This window comes from Gallinula chloropus (genome assembly GCF_964237585.1).
Source record: "Gallinula chloropus genome assembly, chromosome: 3".
NCBI lineage: Eukaryota > Metazoa > Chordata > Aves > Gruiformes > Rallidae > Gallinula > Gallinula chloropus.
This window is the reverse complement of record NC_140087.1, coordinates 45,811,079-45,834,109: the sequence shown is the minus strand read 5'-3', so window position 1 is coordinate 45,834,109 and position 23,031 is coordinate 45,811,079. Positions and strand designations below refer to the sequence as shown.

At 46.2% G+C, this 23,031-nt stretch overlaps 1 protein-coding gene across 1 annotated transcript; it reads right to left on the bottom strand.

Moving 5' to 3' along the window:
- Positions 1-487: 487 nt before the first annotated feature.
- LOC311189410 (protein ELYS-like) lies at positions 488-19,367 on the bottom strand (the record flags this gene model as incomplete). The annotated part of the gene is made up of 28 exons (XM_084261074.1): positions 488-672; positions 1,543-1,690; positions 2,953-3,147; positions 4,041-4,278; positions 4,769-4,919; positions 5,009-5,156; positions 8,479-8,610; positions 8,689-8,833; positions 8,958-9,145; positions 9,295-9,441; positions 9,835-9,891; positions 9,992-10,115; positions 10,744-10,837; positions 11,242-11,346; positions 11,902-12,042; positions 12,205-12,294; positions 12,387-12,477; positions 13,007-13,135; positions 13,558-13,619; positions 14,043-14,224; positions 14,315-14,447; positions 15,242-15,392; positions 15,950-16,034; positions 16,993-17,109; positions 17,238-17,445; positions 17,714-17,828; positions 18,650-18,942; positions 19,247-19,367. The coding sequence occupies 28 exons, from the start codon at positions 19,365-19,367 to the stop codon at positions 488-490; spliced, it is 3,975 nt and encodes a 1,324-aa protein (XP_084117200.1).
- Positions 19,368-23,031: the final 3,664 nt, after the last annotated feature.

Sequence of the window (23,031 nt, the reverse complement as noted above, 5' to 3'; positions counted from 1 at the left end):
AGCACCACCCAGCACAGCAACAGCCAGAGCCGATTCCTTTACTAATCAATGGATCCATCTGTGCACCAGATGAAAATAAGTGACCCTGCTGTAGAAGTCCCCACCCAGCTTCAGCAAGGAGCGTTCAGGTCTTCCTTCCTCAGCTGAAGGTGATTTCACAGTATGGAAAGGGTTTAAAAGGAGGATCATTTAAGCGACAAATTGCATCTGTGACTACAGGCAAGCTGTCATTAAACTACAACGTCCCCTCTTCCAGACCCGTCCCCACCGTGCTGCCTACAATAATACTGCCTATACAATAAACACACTCAGACTGCAGATGCTCCACCTTTGGAACCCAGCAGTTTGTGTGTGACCTACTGTGGGGTTTTGCCTTAAACCAAGTTCACAGGCCTTTGGGGTGGCCAGTTGTTCCTGGGTTTGGCCGTACAGACCTTAACCACGAGTGGAGTCTTCAGCAAATTCAGCTCTTTTGCTCGGGCAGAATTCACTGCTGAGGTGGAACGGTGCAGATTGGGTTGCAGTGGGCTGGGTGCCACGAAGGAAGTAGAGGCTCTGCATGCTGAGTGCCAGCGACCACCACGTTGTGCAACTGGTGTCCCAACAACCGCTTTGGGCAACTCTGAATCGGGAAGACGATGTGCTCTGACTGGTGGTTTGGTAGTTCCAGGGCTGGAATTACAAGGAAGGTGTAAATGACTTCCAATCCTCTGAAGCCCAAACATACTGGAATTCACATTTATTTCACCATAGGTTTGGATAAATCCCAGCCTTTCTTCCCATACATGTCTGGTTTCTGCTATGTGAAATTCTGTAAACACATTTAGTGTCAGGTAAAGATACATGTTTGCAGAAACAGAGTTGTCATAGCAGAAAACCCCTTTGGTTTAGATACGCTTTGGACAACTCTCAGCCTTTCTTCCATTCTGTATATTTCTGACTATTTCTAACTAAGCCTGGGAAAAATGAAGCCAGAATTGGGCAGGAAGAGGTAAAAGATTACAACTTGATGGCATAGTCACATCCATCCAAACCCCTACACCAATGGGTTGATGGTAATCATAGCTTTAGCTTCATTGATTCAGATCATGTTAGGGTTTGGAAGGAACCTTGAAAGATCCTCTAGTCCATTTGGTTTGAGCTATCTAAAACTCTGAAAGCACGTAAAAATATGTGTTCGCAGAAATAGAATCGTCGCTAGAAGAAAACCTCTCTCATCCAACATTACCTATAATGCCTTTTCCCCTCCCTCTCTCTCCAAGCATCCAGCTCAAGACACAACAGTATTAGGGAGAGGCTTACCTATCACGTTGTGTGACGTGGGCTTTCTGCTCAATTCCGATACAGATTTCTCCAATTATGGACAGAATGTTCCTGGTGAATCTTGCCCTTGTATGCACATTTCCTGCATTAGCTTTGTTTGTTACTGTTGATAATGGTGTTGGTCTGGAGACTGTGAAACAAGAGGGAATGGGTATCAGCCCTGTCTCATCCAAGTGAGTGATGGTTAGTTGCACACTTCCTTCACCCTCCTAAAGTTACCTTCTGTGATGATGGATGAAGGCACATGGTAAGGCTTAGCTCTCTCTCCAGCCAGCTTCCTCTGCACTCTGGGAAGGATCTTGCCACATCGGTCTAATACAGAATTTCGGGTGACTGCTCGCTCTCTCAGGTGAGGATCACGATCATTCTGGTGAAGGAAAGGTGTACAGCCAAAAGCCACCTCATTACAAGAAGTCCACTGCACACAACGAGCTGTGCTATTTCTAAGTAGTGACTGAAGAGCAGCAAGTTCTACCCACCAGCACCCACCAATTCCTCCTGGTTCTTGTAGCCAACGAGCAGCAAGACTAGTGCAGCTACAGAACCTGCCACTCGGAGGGAAAACAATTCTCACACCCTCGTCAGCACCTGCCATTTTCAATCTGCTCACAAAAGAGCAGGCTCTGCCCTTCTCCTCCTGAAACACCCATGCCTGAGATGACCGAATCCACAGCGCAATTGCTAATTCTCTTGGACAAACTGATGTGAATATTGCAAGGACTAAGGGAAAAGCTACCTGCAGACACCTTCCGGCTGGCTGAAAGGTTTCAAATGCGGGACCTACAACCTGCAAAATCCACTGCTGAGTCTGACTCACTCAAAAACTTTGACTCTGGACAACAAGAAGTGCATCACAGGCCCAGAGCGAAGGCTCACAAAACACATATCTGAAGCTGGCTATTTTGAGAAATTGAATATTTCCAGGAAAGTTAAAAAAACCATGCAGGACCTTTAGGGAGTACTATGAAGAACAGCTGGTAACCCCTAAGAGAAACTTGCCCACTGGCCAGAACCTTTATGCTTACCGTAAGATTAACCTGGGCTTTGCATACCCAGAATCATAACTCAAGACCTCTTTTTGCTGATGCTGGCACGCACTACCACGAGAACTGTAGCACTCACTATGCTTGTTGGATGGAACAAGTAAATTAAGCTGGCCACCCTGCTCTATTAGTAAGAAGCTGATGTATCAGAAAGAGAGCGAGCGCACATGCGCGGGGGCCGCCTGTTATAATTCAGAAGCTCTCTATAAGAGGCAGTCATCGTTATAATAAAAACAGATGATGACAATTCCTTAGTACATATACAGAAAGATCACATGTGTAGATTAGCACATGGCCCTGTTCTGCTCCCAGTTTCGGTACGTTCATTTGGAATCACAGCTCCTAACAACGCCAAGTAAAGACCTCCAAGGTCATGGGCATTTCTTGTGAGTATGTTGCTGTAGGCACGAGGCGTTACAGAAGCTCTGCCGTGGCTTTTTTGACCAAATTCAAGTCTGCCGGTCTGAAGCGCAATTCCTATTCGCAATGTAAGGACTTTTGGCAAACTGGGAAAAAAACCATCCCAATCAGATCAGAGTCAGTAAGGCCTTTAACTGTAACAATCCCTAAGTGCAGCCCTGCTTACCTCAGCAGTCCATCTGGCATTCGAGTTCTCTTCCCTGAAAGATATTCTCGATTCCTTTGGCCGTACAGGACAAATGGATCGTCCTGGAGATGCAGAGGGAGTCGCTAGGGGTGTGGTGCGGAGGCTGGGTCTCAGAATAGACTGAGGGGTGATCCCAGAAAAGCCAGGAGCTGATGTGGCCAAGGCTTTAGCTCGCTATGAACAGAGATAAAACCACTCCATTTAAACCACAGTTGACTCATTAAAACCATGTTAAGTTAGTTTAAGTTACAGAGTCTGTGCCAGCAGCAAGGACAAAGCTTTGCCTCTACGCTGCTCTTCTCCCAAAGGTAGAAAATCCTGAAGGACAAACCCCAGGCTTTTCACGTTTCTCCTTGCCTCTTTCTTAATGCCAACATAAAATGTTTCCAACTGATTACCTGACGGAACACAGATAGGGCATCTTCTTGTCTGCAACAGTATCTCCCCACCCAATGAGTTTTGCCATATCTATGCTGCTTTTCTAAAAGGCACACAGCTTCACATGGCACCCCAGACACAGTGACTGAGCACGCTGCCATGCGAAGCACCACCCAGCACAGCAACAGCCAGAGCCGATTCCTTTACTAATCAATGGATCCATCTGTGCACCAGATGAAAATAAGTGACCCTGCTGTAGAAGTCCCCACCCAGCTTCAGCGAGGAGCATTCAGGTCTTCCTTCCTCAGCTGAAGGTGATTTCACAGTATGGAAAGGGTTTAAAAGCAGGATCATTTAAAGCGACAAATTGCATCTTTCAATATCTAAGCATGGTGAGAGTTCCAAATTGGACTTCCATTGTTCTATCCAGTAAAAACAAGCTTATTTCACGGAGCTCTGTGACAACGGGCGTGCTGGGATTTAACTACAACTTAACTTCCCCTCTTCCAGACCCGTCCCCACCGTACTGCCTACAAAAGTATTGCCTATACAATAACCACATGCGGACTGCAAATGCTCCACCTTTGGAACCCAGCAGTTTGTGTGTTACCTACTGGGGGGGTTTTGCCTTAAACCAAGTTCACAGGCCTTTGGGGTGGCCAGTTGTTCCTGGGTTTGGCCGTACAGACCTTAACCACGAGTGGAGTCTTCAGTAAATTCAGCTCTTTTGCTCGGGCAGAATTCACTGCTGAGGTGGAACGTTGCAGTTTCGGTTTTAGTTTCCTGGGTGCCACGAAGGAAGTTGAGGCTCTGCATGCTGAGTGCCAGCGACCACCACGTTGTGCAATTGGTGTCCCAACGACCGCATTGGGCAACTCTGAATCGGGAATACGATGGGCTCTGACTGGTGGTTTGGTAGTTCCAGGGCTGGAATTACAAAGAAGGTGTAAATGACTTCCAATCCTCTGAAGCCCAAACATACTGGAATTCACATTTATTTCACCATAGCTTTGGAAAACTCCCAGCCTTTCTTCCATTCTGTAGAATTCTGACTATTTCTAACTAAGCCTGGGAAAAATGAAGCCAGAATTGGGCAGGAAGAGGTAAAAGATTACAACTTGATGGCATAGTCACATCCATCCAAACCCCTACACCAATGGGTTGATGGTAATCATAGCTTTAGCTCCACAGAATCAGATCATGTTAGGGTTTGGAAGGAATCTTGAAATATCATCTAGTCCATTTGGTTTGAGCTATCTAAAACTCTGAAAGCACGTAAAAATATGTGTTTGCAGAAATAGAATCGTCGCTAGAAGAAAACCTCTCTCATCCAGCATTACCGGCAATAATGCCTTTTCCCCTCCCTCTCTTTCCAAGAATCTAGCTCAAGACACAGCATTTTTAGAAGGCTGCTTACCTATCACGTTGTGTGACGTGGGCTTTCTGCTCAATTCCGATACGGACTTCTTCAATTTTGGACAAAACATTACTGATGAATGTTGCCATTGTATGCACATTTCCTGCATTAGCTTTGTTTGTTACTGTTGATAATGGTGTTGGTCTGGAGACTGTGAAACAAGAGGGAATGGGTATCAGCCCTGTCTCATCCAAGTGAGTGATGGTTAGTGTCACAACTCCTTCACCCTCCTAAAGTTACCTTCTGTGATGATGGATGAAGGCACATGGTAAGGCTTAGCTCTCTCTCCAGCCAGCTTCCTCTGCACTCTGGGAAGGATCTTGCCACATCGGTCTAATACAGAATTTCGGGTGACTGCTCGCTCTCTCAGGTGAGGATCACGATCATTCTGGTGAAGGAAAGGTGTACAGCCAAAAGCCACCTCATTACAAGAAGTCCACTGCACACAACGAGCTGTGCTATTTCTAAGTAGTGACTGAAGAGCAGCAAGTTCTACCCACCAGCACCCACCAATTCCTCCTGGTTCTTGTAGCCAACGAGCAGCAAGACTAGTGCAGCTACAGAACCTGCCACTCGGAGGGAAAACAATTCTCACACCCTCGTCAGCACCTGCCATTTTCAATCTGCTCACAAAAGAGCAGGCTCTGCCCTTCTCCTCCTGAAACACCCATGCCTGAGATGACCGAATCCACAGCGCAATTGCTAATTCTCTTGGACAAACTGATGTGAATATTGCAAGGACTAAGGGAAAAGCTACCTGCAGACACCTTCCGGCTGGCTGAAAGGTTTCAAATGCGGGACCTACAACCTGCAAAATCCACTGCTGAGTCTGACTCACTCAAAAACTTTGACTCTGGACAACAAGAAGTGCATCACAGGCCCAGAGCGAAGGCTCACAAAACACATATCTGAAGCTGGCTATTTTGAGAAATTGAATATTTCCAGGAAAGTTAAAAAAACCATGCAGGACCTTTAGGGAGTACTATGAAGAACAGCTGGTAACCCCTAAGAGAAACTTGCCCACTGGCCAGAACCTTTATGCTTACCGTAAGATTAACCTGGGCTTTGCATACCCAGAATCATAACTCAAGACCTCTTTTTGCTGATGCTGGCACGCACTACCACGAGAACTGTAGCACTCACTATGCTTGTTGGATGGAACAAGTAAATTAAGCTGGCCACCCTGCTCTATTAGTAAGAAGCTGATGTATCAGAAAGAGAGCGAGCGCACATGCGCGGGGGCCGCCTGTTATAATTCAGAAGCTCTCTATAAGAGGCAGTCATCGTTATAATAAAAACAGATGATGACAATTCCTTAGTACATATACAGAAAGATCACATGTGTAGATTAGCACATGGCCCTGTTCTGCTCCCAGTTTCGGTACGTTCATTTGGAATCACAGCTCCTAACAACGCCAAGTAAAGACCTCCAAGGTCATGGGCATTTCTTGTGAGTATGTTGCTGTAGGCACGAGGCGTTACAGAAGCTCTGCCGTGGCTTTTTTGACCAAATTCAAGTCTGCCGGTCTGAAGCGCAATTCCTATTCGCAATGTAAGGACTTTTGGCAAACTGGGAAAAAAACCATCCCAATCAGATCAGAGTCAGTAAGGCCTTTAACTGTAACAATCCCTAAGTGCAGCCCTGCTTACCTCAGCAGTCCATCTGGCATTCGAGTTCTCTTCCCTGAAAGATATTCTCGATTCCTTTGGCCGTACAGGACAAATGGATCGTCCTGGAGATGCAGAGGGAGTCGCTAGGGGTTTGGTGCGGAGGCTGGGTCTCAGAATAGACTGAGGGGTGATCCCAGAAAAGCCAGGAGCTGATGTGGCCAAGGCTTTAGCTTGCTATGAACAGAGATAAAACCACTCCATTTAAACCACAGTTGACTCATTAAAACCATGTTAAGTTAGTTTAAGTTACAGAGTCTGTGCCAGCAGCAAGGACAAAGCTTTGCCTCTACGCTGCTCTTCTCCCAAAGGTAGAAAATCCTGAAGGACAAACCCCAGGCTTTTCACGTTTCTCCTTGCCTCTTTCTTAATGCCAACATAAAATGTTTCCAACTGATTACCTGACGGAACACAGATAGGGCATCTTCTTGTCTGCAACACTATCTCCCCTCCCGATGAGTTTTGCCATATCTATGCTGCTCTTCTAAAAGGCACACAGCTTCACATGGCACCCCAGACACAGTGACTGAGCACGCTGCCATGCGAAGCACCACCCAGCACAGCAACAGCCAGAGCCGATTCCTTTACTAATCAATGGATCCATCTGTGCACCAGATGAAAATAAGTGACCCTGCTGTAGAAGTCCCCACCCAGCTTCAGCGAGGAGCGTTCAGGTCTTCCTTCCTCAGCTGAAGGTGATTTCACAGTATGGAAAGGGTTTAAAAGCAGGATCATTTAAGCGACAAATTGCATCTTTCAATATCTAAGCATATTGAGAGTTCCAAATTGGACTTCCTTTGTTCTATCCAGTAAAAACAAGCTTATTTCACGGAGCTCTGTGACAACAGCCGTGCTGGGATTTAACTACAACTTAACTTCCCCTCTTCCAGACCCGTCCCCACCATACTGCCTATAAAAATACTGCCTATACAATAAACACACGCAGACTGCAAATGCTCCACCTTTGGAACCCAGCAGTTTGTGTGTTACCTACTGGGGGGGGTTTGCCTTAAACCAAGTTCACAGGCCTTTGGGGTGGCCAGTTGTTCCTGGGTTTGGCCGTACAGACCTTAACCACGAGTGGAGTCTTCAGTAAATTCAGCTCTTTTGCTCGGGCAGAATTCACTGCTGAGGTGGAACGTTGCAGTTTCGGTTTTAGTTTCCTGGGTGCCACGAAGGAAGTTGAGGCTCTGCATGCTGAGTGCCAGCGACCACCACGTTGTGCAATTGGTGTCCCAACAACCGCATTGGGCAACTCTGAATCGGGAATACGATGGGCTCTGACTGGTGGTTTGGTAGTTCCAGGGCTGGAATTACAAAGAAGGTGTAAATGACTTCCAATCCTCTGAAGCCCAAACATACTGGAATTCACATTTATTTCACCATAGCTTTGGAAAACTCCCAGCCTTTCTTCCATTCTGTAGAATTCTGACTATTTCTAACTAAGCCTGGGAAAAATGAAGCCAGAATTGGGCAGGAAGAGGTAAAAGATTACAACTTGATGGCATAGTCACATCCATCCAAACCCCTACACCAATGGGTTGATGGTAATCATAGCTTTAGCTCCACAGAATCAGAGAATGTTAGGGTTTGGAAGGAACCTTGAAAGATCCTCTAGTCCATTTGGTTTGAGCTATCTAAAACTCTGAAAGCACGTAAAAACATGTGTTTGCAGAAATAGAAGTGTCCTAGAAGAAAACCTCTCTCATCCAACATTACTTATAATGCCTTTTCCCCTCCCTCTCTTTCCAAGAATCTAGCTCAAGACACAGCATTTTTAGAAGGCTTCTTACCTATCACGTTGTGTGACGTGGGCTTTCTGCTCAATTCCAATACGGACTTCTTCAATTTTGGACAAAACATTACTGATGTATGTTGCCATTGTATGCACATTTCCTGCATTAGCTTTGTTTGTTACTGTTGATAATGGCGTTGGTCTGGAGACTGTGAAACAAGAGGGAATGGGTATCAGCCCTGTCTCATCCAAGAGAGTGATAGTGTCACAACTCCTTCACCCTCCTAAAATTACCTTCTGTGATGACAGATGAAGGATCCTGCAGTGACTGATTCAGCTGTTCTGCGGGGTTAGAATTGGCACGCTGCCGTTGGTGGGCTAAAAGCAATTCATGACTCTGAACATCAGCATTGGTCAGTAAAAACTTCTCCAAATGCTCCTGTGAGAAATAACACCTGTCAGAACTGTACTAGGATTCCACCTCTTCTCTTTTTAAAGACCTGTTGTCCACACTTACTTGTTCCGTGACTGTAAAATGTAGTTTCAATAAATCTTCCATTAGTCCCAGCTCCCGACAGATTTTGTACGTGTGTTTTAGCAGCTCCTCCATGTTTAACTTGGTGCTGTGGTGATGCAACAGGCCCCAAGCCTCCACCAGGCACCTGCAATTAATTTCTTGTATCATTTTCTTTTGAGACTATTACAAGGATAACAAAGATTATTAACATTATGCCCCAAAAGCTGCCCCAAGATATTATGCCAAAATAGTGGGATCTATTTCGTTACCTATTGGACAGCAACACACTGAGGGAAAGCTTCACTTCCCCGCTGCTTGACATGGGTGGCTTCATCATCTGCATGTATCGGAGGGCTTGCCTGTGCTCTCCCTGGCACATGAGGCACTGAAGAACTCTCCAGTGTTGCCATGACACAGGTCTCATTGTAGCTGGGTGAAAGAGCAGGGCCAGTGAGTTCTGTAGAAGATAGAGGTCATGGCTATTAAGCTGCGCACAAAAACCAAAAAATCTCCCAGTTTCTTAACTGAGGGCGCATGTGGGTTAAACAAACTTCTGTGAGTAATAGAATTTGCAATGAACACCAAAGAAAACTGTGAGATACTTACTTCATAATCCTTGTGGTCCAGAAGCCAAAACCCTTGGATCATCTTAACCAGACCCCAAGGGATGGCAAAGGCTGTTCGGAAAGAACTGATTGAAGCATCTGTTTGGTTCGGAAAGGAATGCATGATGTCTAGCAGCAGGTAAATTGTCTGGCATCGAGCATCTAATTAAGGATCATAAGTTTGTAGGACCAAAGATGGGTCACATTACAGTTAGAAAAAGCACTATGAAAGGCAAACACAAGAATGAGAGGAAGACAAATCTGCTGAGGTATCAGTCTTGCCTTTTGAAGCTCTTAGAAACAGCAGACAGACAGGTCCTGAGCTCAAAACCACCTTCCGAATAAGTTACCAGAAAGGAATGCTCATTGGCTTCTGCCAGCCATTCAGAAAGGTTACCTTCAGACCCTGAAGCACTCCCGTTACTCACTCAGCCTCCCTCTGCTCAGTGGAGCTGCCAGATGGACAATCCAAACATCTCAGCATCACAGAACATTTACGTGCACATACTGAAGGTGTCATACCGGTAACTGGAAAGGATACAATTGCATACTTGTCGCTTTCTTCAATGCTTTCTAGCAAATAGAGATCCAGCAGTGCCTGGCATGAAAAAGTAATGAAGAGTTTTCTTATAAACTGTCTTTCATTAATCCTTGGTGTATAGAGGGGAGGGGTGTGTTTTCAGAGAAATGACGCTCACGTGTAAACTAGCAGGGGGATATTTCCCAGTTCCTCCTTCATCTCTCTGCCACAACTTCTCAGCCTGGTCTCCTAACTGGGAAACCATTCCATCAATCATCAAGCAGTCAGAATCCCATTTTCCTCTGGAACAAGAGGCAGCAAGGAGTTGCACAGAGTAAATGGCTCAGGTTGCACAGAGGAAATGGTTCAAGATCAAGGGCTTGAAAGTGGAAACAGCCTGAGCCTGTTTGTCATTGCAGCAGCGTCATAGCCCAATCTGTGTTAGGCCCTTATTTCCTTTTCAGTACAATTTCCAAAGAAGAACCTCAGACCCCCTCAGCCAAGGCCTATCACCCGGATGCTAGTCAGCCAGGCCAGGGACGAAAGCTCCCACTGGGAACCGACTTCTATCCAACAGCCAGCGAGTGCTGGCTCTGCCAACCGCTTCATGTGCGTAAATAACACCAACGTACTTGTGAGTAGGGGATTCAGGCCAATACCATGGTTCCCAGAGATCACTAGTCAAGGAGAGAGAGGCCTTTTTTTAAAACAATGATGTCACCAAGAGACGCTGCAAAGCGGCCTTAGGTACAAACATTCTAACAGAGGAAAGCAACCTCTGTGTTCAAAGGAACACACACATCCCTGAAGCCAGGAGGATTGACAGCAAATGAATTCAGCACAGCAGAGACAACTGTCGACACAACAGCCATTCCCTTCCGCTCCTGGATGTGCAGCGGAAGCCTTCCAGAGTTTCCCTGTAAGGCCTACCTTGACAGACGCTCAAGTCGCTGTCGATGGCCGGTGTAGTAGCTCTGCAGCAGAGGATAATTGTAGAAAGGTCGAGCCAAAGGCACATCGTCATCTGCAGGCAAGAAAGTCCAAGCAAATTAAAGAAGGAACAGCACATTTTTAAAGCAACACGTTGACTAAAATAGCAGGAAATGAGCTCAGCACCGAGAAGCCTCCGACTCTGAATGAAGCCAAGGCTCTTTCTGCCTTTGTGCCAGTATGACACAAGACTCAAGACCTTCCTGTCTCAAGTGCCATTTTTGGTTTAGAGCTGAGGTAGCTGCATTATTCTACCCATACTTGATAAAACAGGAACAGCTCCGTTTCAGAAACAGAACTCCAGCATACGCTGCGGCCACGAAACAAACACGACTTGTTACTGATGAAACGACTACTAAAGCACAGCTGAGAATGTCTCCATAGACATGGCTGAGCGGATGGTCTCCCTGTTGCAAATGAATTACAGTTCATGCTTACCTAAACCCTCTGGAAGGAGACTGGATCGACAGAACCAGGCAACCACTTGCGCATACAAAGAAACAAGGCTGGTTACCAACTGCTTCTTTCTCAAGTTGGCAAAACCTGAAACAAGGCATAAGATGATTTCTCTTTCTGCAAATCTTCACTTCTACACAATTCCCTTCATCCTACTCAATAGGAAGTATTTAAATAACAGGGCAGAAATCTTTCTCCTTGTATTCTCACTCGGTATGACTCTCTTCTCTGAAGAGAATCCCACACAGTCACCACCAAAACAAAAAGCAACCCCTGCAAAGAAACAGGTTCACTAGAGGTTAAAATGCAACTAGAGCTATTCACATAGCAGACATTTTTACTATAGCAAATGCTACCACATTCACTTGCTGTCATCTCAACCCAGCTGCTGCCTGTGTAGCTTCTTGCTGAACGTAACCTCCCCAGCCACTTGCACGATCCCCACAACAAACTATGTCCCAGAACTCTGTGCATATTACGTGACAGTCACAACTTCTCAGATTTAAGCCCCTTCTCCCAGCTGCGTCTGACTGCCTTCCCATCATCAAAACCAACCAAAGCTCCTGTTTCCACAATTACAACCCAAGCATCACTCCAAATCTTAACAGAATGTATGAGAGATTGAATGATGCTGTTACAAACCTTGTTCGGTAAGCTCTCGTGCCTCTGTTAGAAAACAGTTTAAGACTCTGCTAAGGTTGGTCAAAAGCAACTGGCAGTGCTGAAGAGACCGTAACGTCTGTGGGTCAATGAAGTTGCAAGAACCATCGAAGAGCGGAGCACCTTTTCAAGAAGAAATAGTCCATCATTAGCATACAAAGCAATTGCAGAGTTTCAAGGTTCCCTTAGGGAACCGTGTGCAATAACAGGTGCCAGCAGACTTCTGAGCAAGTTCAATCAGTAGGAATGATTTTACAGGTGCAGAATGACCACATTAGTACTCACACATTTGGTCCAACTCATTTTTTGTACAGATCACTTTGTTCCACGTCCACGCAAGAACAAACCGCCAATTGGCAGCAGAACTTGGCCGCTCTGTAAGAAAACAAAAGAAGAAATGAATCAGCACCTTCAAACTCAAAGCTAAAAAGTCTACCATAAAACCAGCCTCAGAAGTCAAGGATTACCTTCAGATGCCCAATGTTTAATGCATCCCGTCAGAAAATCTAAAGAGCCTGTCCGGACAGCAGCTGACAGTATCGCTTCAAATTGCTCCTCCTAATCACAACAGACAAAATAAAATGAGACTCTGACATATTTTGATATCTGAACCCTCAACTCTAAGTGTTTATCTCTAACTGCCGATTCATTCAGAGATCACAAGTCAATTAGTCCAGAAGTATAGCTCTGCTTTCAGAGGATGCAGTAGTTTGCCTCTGAGGCAGACTCCCCCCCTTGTCAGGTACTAAATGCCAAACCTAATGCTTTGGGAAACAGGCGGGGATGGAGGTTGCTCTGAGGGACTGATGCCTCCTCTTGCACCCGACCAGCACTAACTGCACGATGCCTTGGGCCTCTCTGTGGCACAGAATTAGCCGATGGCTCCCTAGCCCCAGATCCGCTGGGGCTGCTGCCAGTCAAATGCGGCACTTGGGACCTCAGGCGACTGTTACTTCTGCTAACTGAAGGGAACACTCATGCTTCAGGGCAAATATGAGGAAGACCATATCATCACCTCTCGGAGCCTCTGCAGCCCTGGCAAACAAGAGGGATGGATCTCCCCTGTGATCCCCTGATACGCACGCACCTGACTCAAACTGGATGGCGAGACATCAGACAGTCTCGGAGACAGCAAGCCAGATACAAGACACCTGTTGTAGGTCTCAGGAATGGCTTTGATTATTGAAGGACCGGATTTCTTTAGCAACTGCAACGTCTGAAACATCAGTCACAAAATACGGGTTAAGACAGCATTGCTTTTCTTCCCCAAATGCCCAGTACTTTCTCCTGTTCTCCCTTCTGCCCCCCTCCTTCAAGTTAATCAGGGATCAAAACCCTCGCTTCAGGCCATGCCAGCAGTTCCACGGGTGAGGAACAAAGAAGTAATGGCTTTCCCTCCCCTAAAGCAATGCTGCATTTCTTTCTAGGCATTCAATCCCCGATCGTGCTTCAACGGGTGACAACAGGAGTGTTACAGTCCCAAGAGTCGCCCTAAAACATTACCGCACACCTAAAACTGGCAGGACGCAACCGGAATGATGCCTGCGAATGGGCATGGTGAGCATAAAGGTGGGGCAAGAGAGAACACAGAAAAGCTACATCTCCCGACACTCGCAACAGAGGTACAGCAAAGATCACCTCCTTCTGGAAGCCGGTGCAAGTCATGTGAACCACTCCGGAGTTCAGCAAGCACGTACCATCTGCAGAAACAATGAGCATGTGACAGGCCCCTGTACTCTCACGGTTACTCTCTGAGCACTTTACACTCGCACGTAGCAGTATCTGGACAGATGTAACTGAGCACCCGTTGTCTTCAGCAGAGCACTGATGCAGTTTGGGATACAAAACAATTTCTCTCGAGTGCTATCCAGGTGCTGTGCTGTGAGCTTCAGTTCAAGGCCCTTTCATTTTATAACCATCACCACTTCAGTGTCGGCATTACCAAAGCAACAAACACCAAAATCCAGACAGCAGGCTCTCAGATATGTTTCAGAGGTGGCCTTGGGAGGGGCCTGGAGCTTCTTCCTTGGGTATTGGAGTGACAAACAATGAATCGGAGAACCAATCCATGGCCTCTGACCTCCATGGCAGCTTAGCACTATTCAAAGCAGTGAAATACCTACCAAAGTTGTAGATGCCTGGATGAAAAAACTGCTCAGGTGGTGGATGAGATGGAGGAACTCCCCGACTGAGACTCCGCTCCTGTACCAGAACATCCAAAATGAGCTTTGGAGAAGTCACCCTCGTTACAGCATCCAGCGACCACAGTGCAAAGCAGGGGCAATCGTGAAGGAATTCTTCCGCCCTTAAAGAAAAGCAGTGCATAAGCTCAACGCTGACAGCTCAGTGAATTCTTCCAAAGCGATATATGGAGAACAACGAAAGAAAAACCTACCTTAGTGAATCCGGCATTTCAGTCTGATACCAGCGATTAATGTGAAATACACACAAAAAAGTCGATGGTGTTCCCTGACCATAGGTATTCACTTGCCAGCTGAAGACTGAGACACTGGTCTCAGGAGAGATGACTGTGAAAGACAAGACATTGATTCTCATTGGTGGAAAATACGATTTGTCTGCTATTTTTAAAACACCGCTTTCCGTTTTACATTAGTTCTGTCACCAAGCACAACACGTACTGATTGGGATGAGGAAGAGTTTAGCAAAACCCAAAGCATCCTAGGATGCTTTCAGAAAGCATGCAAACATGTCTAGTATACACTTGTGTTGCTCAGTAACATTCTACTCCAGTTCTCTCACTAAGTGGAGCCGTCTCTCTTCTCTGGGGAGAATGCATTTGCTGGACGTAAGCAAAGTAGGTGGCATTTCATTTTCCATAATTGAGTAAGGAACAAGGTGCTATTTCTGTTGATTTCATTATTACCATTTAGGGAACCTCATACACTTCACTATTAGTTGCAGGACTCAGCAGCAAACGTCATCTGCCTTGTGTTTGCTACACTTCAGAAAAACATGGACGTTGATTCCAGTGAGAAACTATATACAGTATGGATTTTCCCTCCAGTTGGAATAGAATCATAGACTTGTTTTGGTTGGAAAGACCTTTAAGATCATCAAGTCCACCATTAACTTCTTTTTAGGGACCATGTCCCTAAGCACCACATCTCCATGCCTCTCAAATACCTCCAGGGATGTCTCATTGTGAGCTTCTGTGCCATTTCTCTTTTGTTAGCTCCTGAAACTAAACTGCCTTTAGAGAGATGAAAATGGAAGCCACTTGTTCCCTTGAGGAATCTCAGATAACCTCGGCATCCAGTGTCTCCTTTTCAGTAAGCCCAGCGAGCTAGTCTAATGAACAAACCTTCATTAAGGCTTTCCTCACTGCCATCAGGGTGGCTAAATTTTTCAATGGTCTGACAGCTGAGTAGTTTACTATTCCTGGTCTGCCCTCTCAAGGGAACGATTCCACCTGTGAGATCCAAACTGTAGCATTCGCCGCAGGATTTCAAACCCTGGGGAAAAAAGAAGCGACAAGCAGAAAGGGCATTTGAGATCCAATCCGACATTATTCCTAAATCTGAAAGAACGTATGTCTGGCTACAAAGAAAAATGCTGAAGTTGTCTGTGAAGCACGCATGCTCCCTTCTCTTTCATCAAGTAACTTTGGAAATAACAGACAAGAGCAGCAGCTAAGAAAAATCAAACCCATCTCTTTGAGAAACTAACATGAAGCCTAAGCGGAGACTCTCACTTCTATTATAGAATAAACAAACACTAAAACCAATAGTATCAGGAGCCTGTCAGAGATTAATTTTAACTGCTGAATTTCCAACTTTAATTCCAATGCAAAGAGGAGCCAGTCCACACATGACACTGCAGGATCAAATTCCATGGCTTGCTTTCAAAAACCGTGGACAAACGCCATGCCCAAGAAGCACCAGCAAAAGACTTACTATTTTTTTTCAGTCAGCTCTGAATTTTAAGGGTAAATACTGCACAGGCCAACTTAGGTGATAGTCCCATAGAGAAAACGACTCCTTTCATCCTCTCTCATACATGCATCATTTACCTCATACATGACTTGTCCGGATGCCAAGCGTTTTCTGCCACCAAAAGCCAGCTGCAACAGATGTAAACTCACAACGTCCCCTCCGCTGAAAAAAGTATCAGTGATGGAATTTGGTTACAAAGCTGCTTTATAGTCCTCATTTCATTAGATCTAGACTGAAGACATCTTAATGGCACACTTTTGCTGAGAAGACCAGCACCACGACCTCCAAAAACATGACAGGCTGGTCACATTCAGCCATTAAAACATAAAGGAGGAAACGCTGACAGCTTCGGGGGCAAGTGCTCACCCTACAATTGGAAAGCTTTAGTCTGGTGTTGCTGTACAAACTATAAGTTGTTGGAAGTAGTTCTTCAAAGGGAAGAGTTCTCAGTCAACAAGGTTTTCAAGTCAAACCTAATAGAAACTGCTGAGCTGATTAGGGAGTTTCCAGATGCTGAAGGAGAGAGAGATCTCATCCCTTCCTTTCCCTTCCTCCCAAAGTGCCAAGCCACTGCACCCTGCAACATTCTGATCTGATTCCTTAGCCCAGCAGGAAACCATTGACTTGTCTGCTGAACAGTGGCTGTTGTCTGCCAGGTGAGCTGAACTGGCTCACAAAGGCTCCAGAGGCTGCTCCAGTTGGCAGAAGGGAATCGGCAATGCCGGCACCTCCCTCCTTCAGGGGCAGCAGCCCGGCACATCTGACCTGCAGCTCAGCTGGGCTCAATGGTATTTTCGTGTCACGCTGCAAATACCAAACATGTCAGAAGCAGTCGTCAAGAAACAACGGAAATCATTCAAGAATGCAAGCACAAATGATTAGCCACTGCTGCTTTGCCTTCATTCAGAAGGCAGGAATTAGTAGCTCCCTCTTCCCAACAGTGAAATCCTGTTGAGATTGCATTGTAAGCTCATTGTAAGATCAGGTACCTTTCGTGCCCGAGAGAATCTCCTGCGCAGCTACAAAAACCAGAACAACCAGACACGTATCAACTGCAGGTGAACACATACTGAACAAAAAATTAAATCCATTCAGTGGCTCGTGGTAAGTTGTTATTCACCTTTCTTGTGTAGACTGAACGGCCCAGAGGTAGCAACGATTGCGAGGATCATTCTCAGGCTCTTGAAAAGTAACAGCATAGACAGGAATCCGGCCACCTTCTGGTTGAGTGTGGTGCCTACATGTTTAAAAAACAAAAACAACAGCAACAACAATGAAATAAGAAAAGCTCTCTATACATTAATATGCTTCCTTAAGCAAAAAGAGTGCCACCCCAGGCATGGCCGAGCATAAAGGCCTACTTACTCCCTCTTCAGAGTTTTCATGTTCCATAGTGACAGGTAGCCATCTGAAAAGCCCACCACCAGCTGATTGGTTCTGCTTATGTAGCACAGGGTTGATACTGATGGTCCAGAAGGTGCTTGCAATTGAAAAGAGATATGTCTGCGTTCCCTGGTCGCAATTGCTCTTCTTTGTGGGACTTCAGCAGGAATAGTAAAGAAAACTTCTAGATCTGCACACACAAAACCAGGCAATAAATGATTCCATGGAGGTGGCATTTTAAACACTGATGTGACACCACCTGTAATCCAATTCTACCGCTCCAGGCCAAATACCTATTTAGGCAGCACTCTCTTTGCCATTGCCATCGTGCATGTATTCAAAGAACCACAAACTCTCCCATCAGACAGGGGCTCCCATTCACATAGCATGCTCAGGGTTGAGGTAAAAGCCACAAGTTGCCTTATTTTTCAATTCCAGTTTGAAAACTGAAAGCTTACCTGATGCTTCTACTTCGCTCTTACTGCCAGATAAATCATCCAAACAAAGGTCAGCCGGAAGGATGTAACCAACATCTGTAGCCACTGCTGCCACTCCAAAGAGACATCGCAGGCTCTGACGAATAGAAATCATTTGAAAAGGAAGCCAGAATTAGCATATAGGAATCAAGAAAGCAAATACAAGACTGTAAGATTTAAAAACAATGCCTTGCTTCGCATGACAACAAGGAAAAGAGAGAGGAAAAAAACACAAAAGCCCTGTACAAAACCCTGATAGTGCCTTCCATTAACTAGCAAACAGTCCAACCAGTAAGACTTGTGTCCTGTCCACACTGACCTCACTGATCTACTCACCAAAAAGACAGGAAGCAAAATGAAAGCAACAGTCCAAATGCGTTTTCAATCGAGAGCATGCAGGGCAAAAATTCACATCAGCTTTGGCTTTCTTCCAGAATTCATAACCTCCGTCACACAACAGCCAAGCTTCCCCCAAAGGTGTCTTCATATTTTCTCCTGAACCACTTTGTGGTGGTAAAGGAATCTTCTGAAGAAACCCCATAGCTAACACTCCATTTGATTTCAACTCACTGCTCTAGGTACAGATTCGATATGCAACATAACCCATCTTATATTTCCCTTTTCCAATTTCCAGCTTAATTAGACTTAACAAATCTATTAAACTTAACAAATCTTTGCTATTTTTCAAAAATGGAATTTCCTTATTGGCTATACACTTGTGACAGCCCACAGCTCTCCTCTGCCAGCTAAAGCTCCAAGACTCACTACCCCGAGTCAAGACAAAATCGTGTTCTGCTCTAAAGCACCTGCTTGCAAGTGGGACACTCTTGGGAACATGTCTGAGTCATTGGCAGCATGCCTATGGAGGTTTGGGATATTTTGAAGACAGTTTTCTGACAGGATTACGCAGCTCCTAACATCACAAAGCCTTCGTGTCTCCAAAGAAAAAGTACGTACCCGTCCAGGAATAACAACAGCTTTAACCACTCTCGATATCCCAAGGTCGTACAGGCAGAGAACGCTTCCTTCTGCTTCTTCCAAGCCAACCAGCAGCCCAGTTCTCTTCTGCCAGGAAAACTCCCTTACCACATGAACAGTGGGAAGCTCTTGGTTTACTCCACTGAATCGGTAAGCAGAAAGACGCTCTCCGGTGACAGAGTTCACTACCTCCAGATGAGGGCCACGTGCCAGCCAGGCTAGCGCGTTTCTCCCTGGAAGGGAAGAGAAGAGAAAGCCATCTTAACTCAATTACTGCATTGACAGTCCGGTAGATAGGGTCTACCTGGCAGTAAAAGAAGCCTAGAGATCCAGAGAGGCACCCAGCTCTACTGTCAGATCACCTAGAAAGTCAGCTGCCTAGCCTGCTCAGTCACTTGCAGCAGCTCTCTCTCTGATCACTCTCTGCATCCTACTAAATACTCTGGGAGTGTGGCCGCAGCGCTTAGCAGCGTTGTCCTCTCCCTTCCAGGCAAGAATAACTTGGTAAGGAGACCAACTTTAAAGGAAAACGCTCACCTCCAGAAAACTTCCCGCACAGCACAGAATCCGGGCTTTTCCCATCTTGCCCAAGGGCCTGAAGTGTCACCTCTGGAAACTGCAGCAGACTGGTTGTTACCTCAGCCTGTAGCTCTTGCATTCTGCACTGTAAATAAAGACAAAAAAGGCAAAAATAGACTCATGTCTGCCATACCTAGCTTGGAGATTGACAGAAGTGGCATCAGCACACAGTGTGAAATCTCCTGTATGTCACTTGTAGCTCTCAGCCTAAAACAATGGCACTTGGGACAGACTTTGATCTCCCAGCAGAGCAAAAGGAGAACCCTTTGCTTTTCTGATTCCTATGAGATCACCAACAAAAAATGCCACAGACGTACTGACAAGGTAAGTAACAGGAAAAAACCTGAGAAAGAAGGAATCCTAATTTGAAAAGCTGCTCAGTAACAGGATGAGTTTCCTCATGATTTGTCCCTTCCCTTGGTTTCCATTTGATTCTTCATTGTCAGTGGCCGCCTAGTAGGTTTCATGCAGCGCTGATGGCTCCTTCCCTTTTTGCCCGTTTGTTTAGAACATTAAGCAACACTTAAGCTCCTTCACTCTCAAATTCTTCCACAAAACGTACTGCTGCTCTTGCAACATTACAAGCACCCCAGGCCTGCACGAATAACCTCTCTTCCTTACAACGTAGGAGGTCACAGCTGGTGTCCAAGACTAGGCTCTTGTGGAGAAGAAAGGTTCTGCTCTAAAGCCTGGGCACTGGAATCGACTCAGTTTCAAGCCACAAGCTCTCTACCTGCGAATGCATCCCAGTACCTTCTGCCAGCACGAAAGCCACAAGCGCGTGAACTCACAGCACGTCACAGTCAGGGTCCTGCACTGAGCACAACTCAAGAGTCTGAGAAGAAAACTACTGACTGGCTCAGGGGCGTTTTCCCCAGAAAATTGGGAAGCAACCCACAAGCACTGGAGGACAAGCAGATGGGAAAGACACTTCCTGCACCTTAGGAGTCAAGTTCCATGAATTTCCACTTTGCCATATTTAACCCGTGCAGACAGAGGATTTAGCAAGGCAGGTAGCCGGCCATTTAGCCCACAGCACTGGGTCCTTCCTTTCCCACTCAGGCAGAAATCCTGCCCCATGTTTCAGGCAAAAGCCCGACATTGAATGCAAAGCCTCGGTCTCAGTCTAAAAAGCCAACAGCATAACAGAGAGACGGTCGCTATCACAAATCTACAATCAGGCTTATTTTGCTCCAGTGCAGCTTCCCAACTGCCTTGCAGAGCTTGTGCTCCGCAAGTTCTGTGAGAAGCACAAATCCACAGCAGAAGGTGAGGAAAAAGAAGAAGGAATTTCAGCTCTCCATCCCAACAACCCCAACAGCTAAGATCGCGCCGCCTCTGATGCACAACGTAGCTTGGATTTCCCGTTGATTAGGAAAACAGAGAAAAGCCACGCAGAACAGAAGTGACATTGGGGCCAGTTTGCCCAGCTGCCTCCTGTGATTACTCTCCAACACAACTGTACTTCCATTCAAGAGTTGCCATACCTGTGTAACGTGGCTCAGCTTGCAACAGTTCCTCGTGACAGTTCGCCAATTGTGCTCTTTTTGACAGTACCTGGACAGCCAGAAGTAGCTGCCAAGTGTCTCGGTGCACAACACACACGCAGCCCTCCCCGAGGAGAGATGCAGGAGTTACCCAGACTGTTCCAGGACACGGCAACCGTGTCCCATCGCACTGCATCACAATGCAGTCAGTCACCAAGGTTACCTGATCCACCCCACTGCTCAAGCAGGGTCACCTGGAGCAGGCTGCCCACAGCCACATACGGGTGCCTTTAGAGTACCTGATTCTGCAACACGCCTTTACAAACCGCAACCTGACAAGCTGAACTACCAAAACATCTGCAAGACAGGCACCTGGCCCAGCCTTTGGCGGAGACTTTCCTACCAGTTGAAGTGTTCTCTCCACCACACAAGTAAACCCACGCCACACCAGCAAAGGTAGAAGACATAAAATAATAGAAGCCTGACAAAGTGCATTCTGCTGTCTTCAGAAAGCAAATGCCAGGCAAATCACTGCAGGAAAACAAGCTGATGCTGTAGGAGAACAAGGAGCTGTCCTCATCAGGACAGCACACAGCATACACTTATTACAGCAGAAATCAAGCAACTGTACCGCCCCAGGCTGGCTTCATGCAAAGGTCAAGAGACCAGCCACAAAAGGCGCTGGACTCCTGAACAGCCATGGTCTCCCCATTAAACCCAGCCCTCGCCCCGCGACCACCGCTCTCCACAGATAGCTCACTTCCCACCACCTCTGTTTAGCCAAATCCCCGCGTTGAAGCAAAGAAAAGGTTCATCAAGGGCAACTGGGAGGGGAGCAGCGTATGGCCCTTCAGGGAAGGTGTTCCTTGAGTGATTTATTAACCAAGTCACCATCAGACCCCTTCTGTCCCAGAGCACTCGTCACGCACATTCCCATGCGCTCTGCATCCGCTGTCCGTTCTGAGCCAGTAAACACTGCACCTCTTCTGGACAGCTTTAACCAGACATGGAAAATAGCAGACCCCGTGAGAGAGGAGGACGGGTGGCAAGGGAGCCATGCAGAGGGAGTTAGTCTGACCTTCTGCAGAGCAAGCCTTTCCTACCTGAGCCTCCAAATGATGATATGGCACCGAGCGACATAAACCCACTGTGTCTCTGATCAGCCATGTTCTTTGCTGCTACTTCCAGCGTACTGAATTGGAAGGGAAAGCTTCAGTCTTCCTTGGCTTCTTCTAACTAGAAGATACTTCTTAAGGGCCTATTAAAAAAGCTATTGATTGTATCAAACAATTGTCTCCTAATTTGGAAAGATGATTATTTTTACAAATGAACTGAAGTTCCGTGACAACGGGTGTGCTGTGATTAAAGTACAACTTAATTTCCCCTCTTCCAGACTTGTCCCCACTGTGCTGCCTCCAAAAGGACTGCCTATACAATAACCACACGCAGACTGCAAATGCTCCACCTTTGGAACCCAGCAGCTTGCGTGTTACCTACTGGGGGGGTTTCGCCTTAAACCAAGTTCACAGGCTTTTGGGGTGGCCAGTTGTTCCTGGGTTTTGGCAGTACAGACCTTAACCAGGAGTGAAGTCTTCAGTAAATTCAGCTCTGATGCTTGAGGAAAATTCACTGCTGAGGTGGAACGGTGCAGATTGGGTTGCAGTGGGCTGGGTGCCATGAAGGAAGTAGAGGCTCTGCATGCTGACTGCCAGCGACCACCCCGTGCTACAGGACATGAAGGAACAGGACAAACCACCAAATCTCTTGAGACACAGAATTCAAAATCCATCGATTGATAAAAACAGTGATGCTGTGTTTCAGAAATCTGGGGTGAGATGTAACAAAAACATTCAACAAACAAAAATACGGGTGACCCCTCACTGCAGGGGTGATGTATCAGGCCCATGGACAATTTACACGCATTTTCTTTTCAATTATTTCCTCACATTTCTGACTGAATTTCGAAAGTCCTTCCTCTGAGGCCAGAGGGATCCAGTTTTAAGTTGCACAGGTGAGGGAATTCTCATGTCAGAAGAAAATTCATCTACATTTCAATGCTGGGACCGCTTTGAATTCTTCACTGTGTTGGTGTCCCAAAGTTGACATGTTCAGTAACATGTCAACATTACAGAGAACACTAAGTGCAAACAGAACACTCAGCAAACAAAGAAAGTCCATACACATGTATATACACATGCATAGCCATGCTTACACTGCAACACACATAGCAGAAGCAGCAACGTTTTGAAATACTCA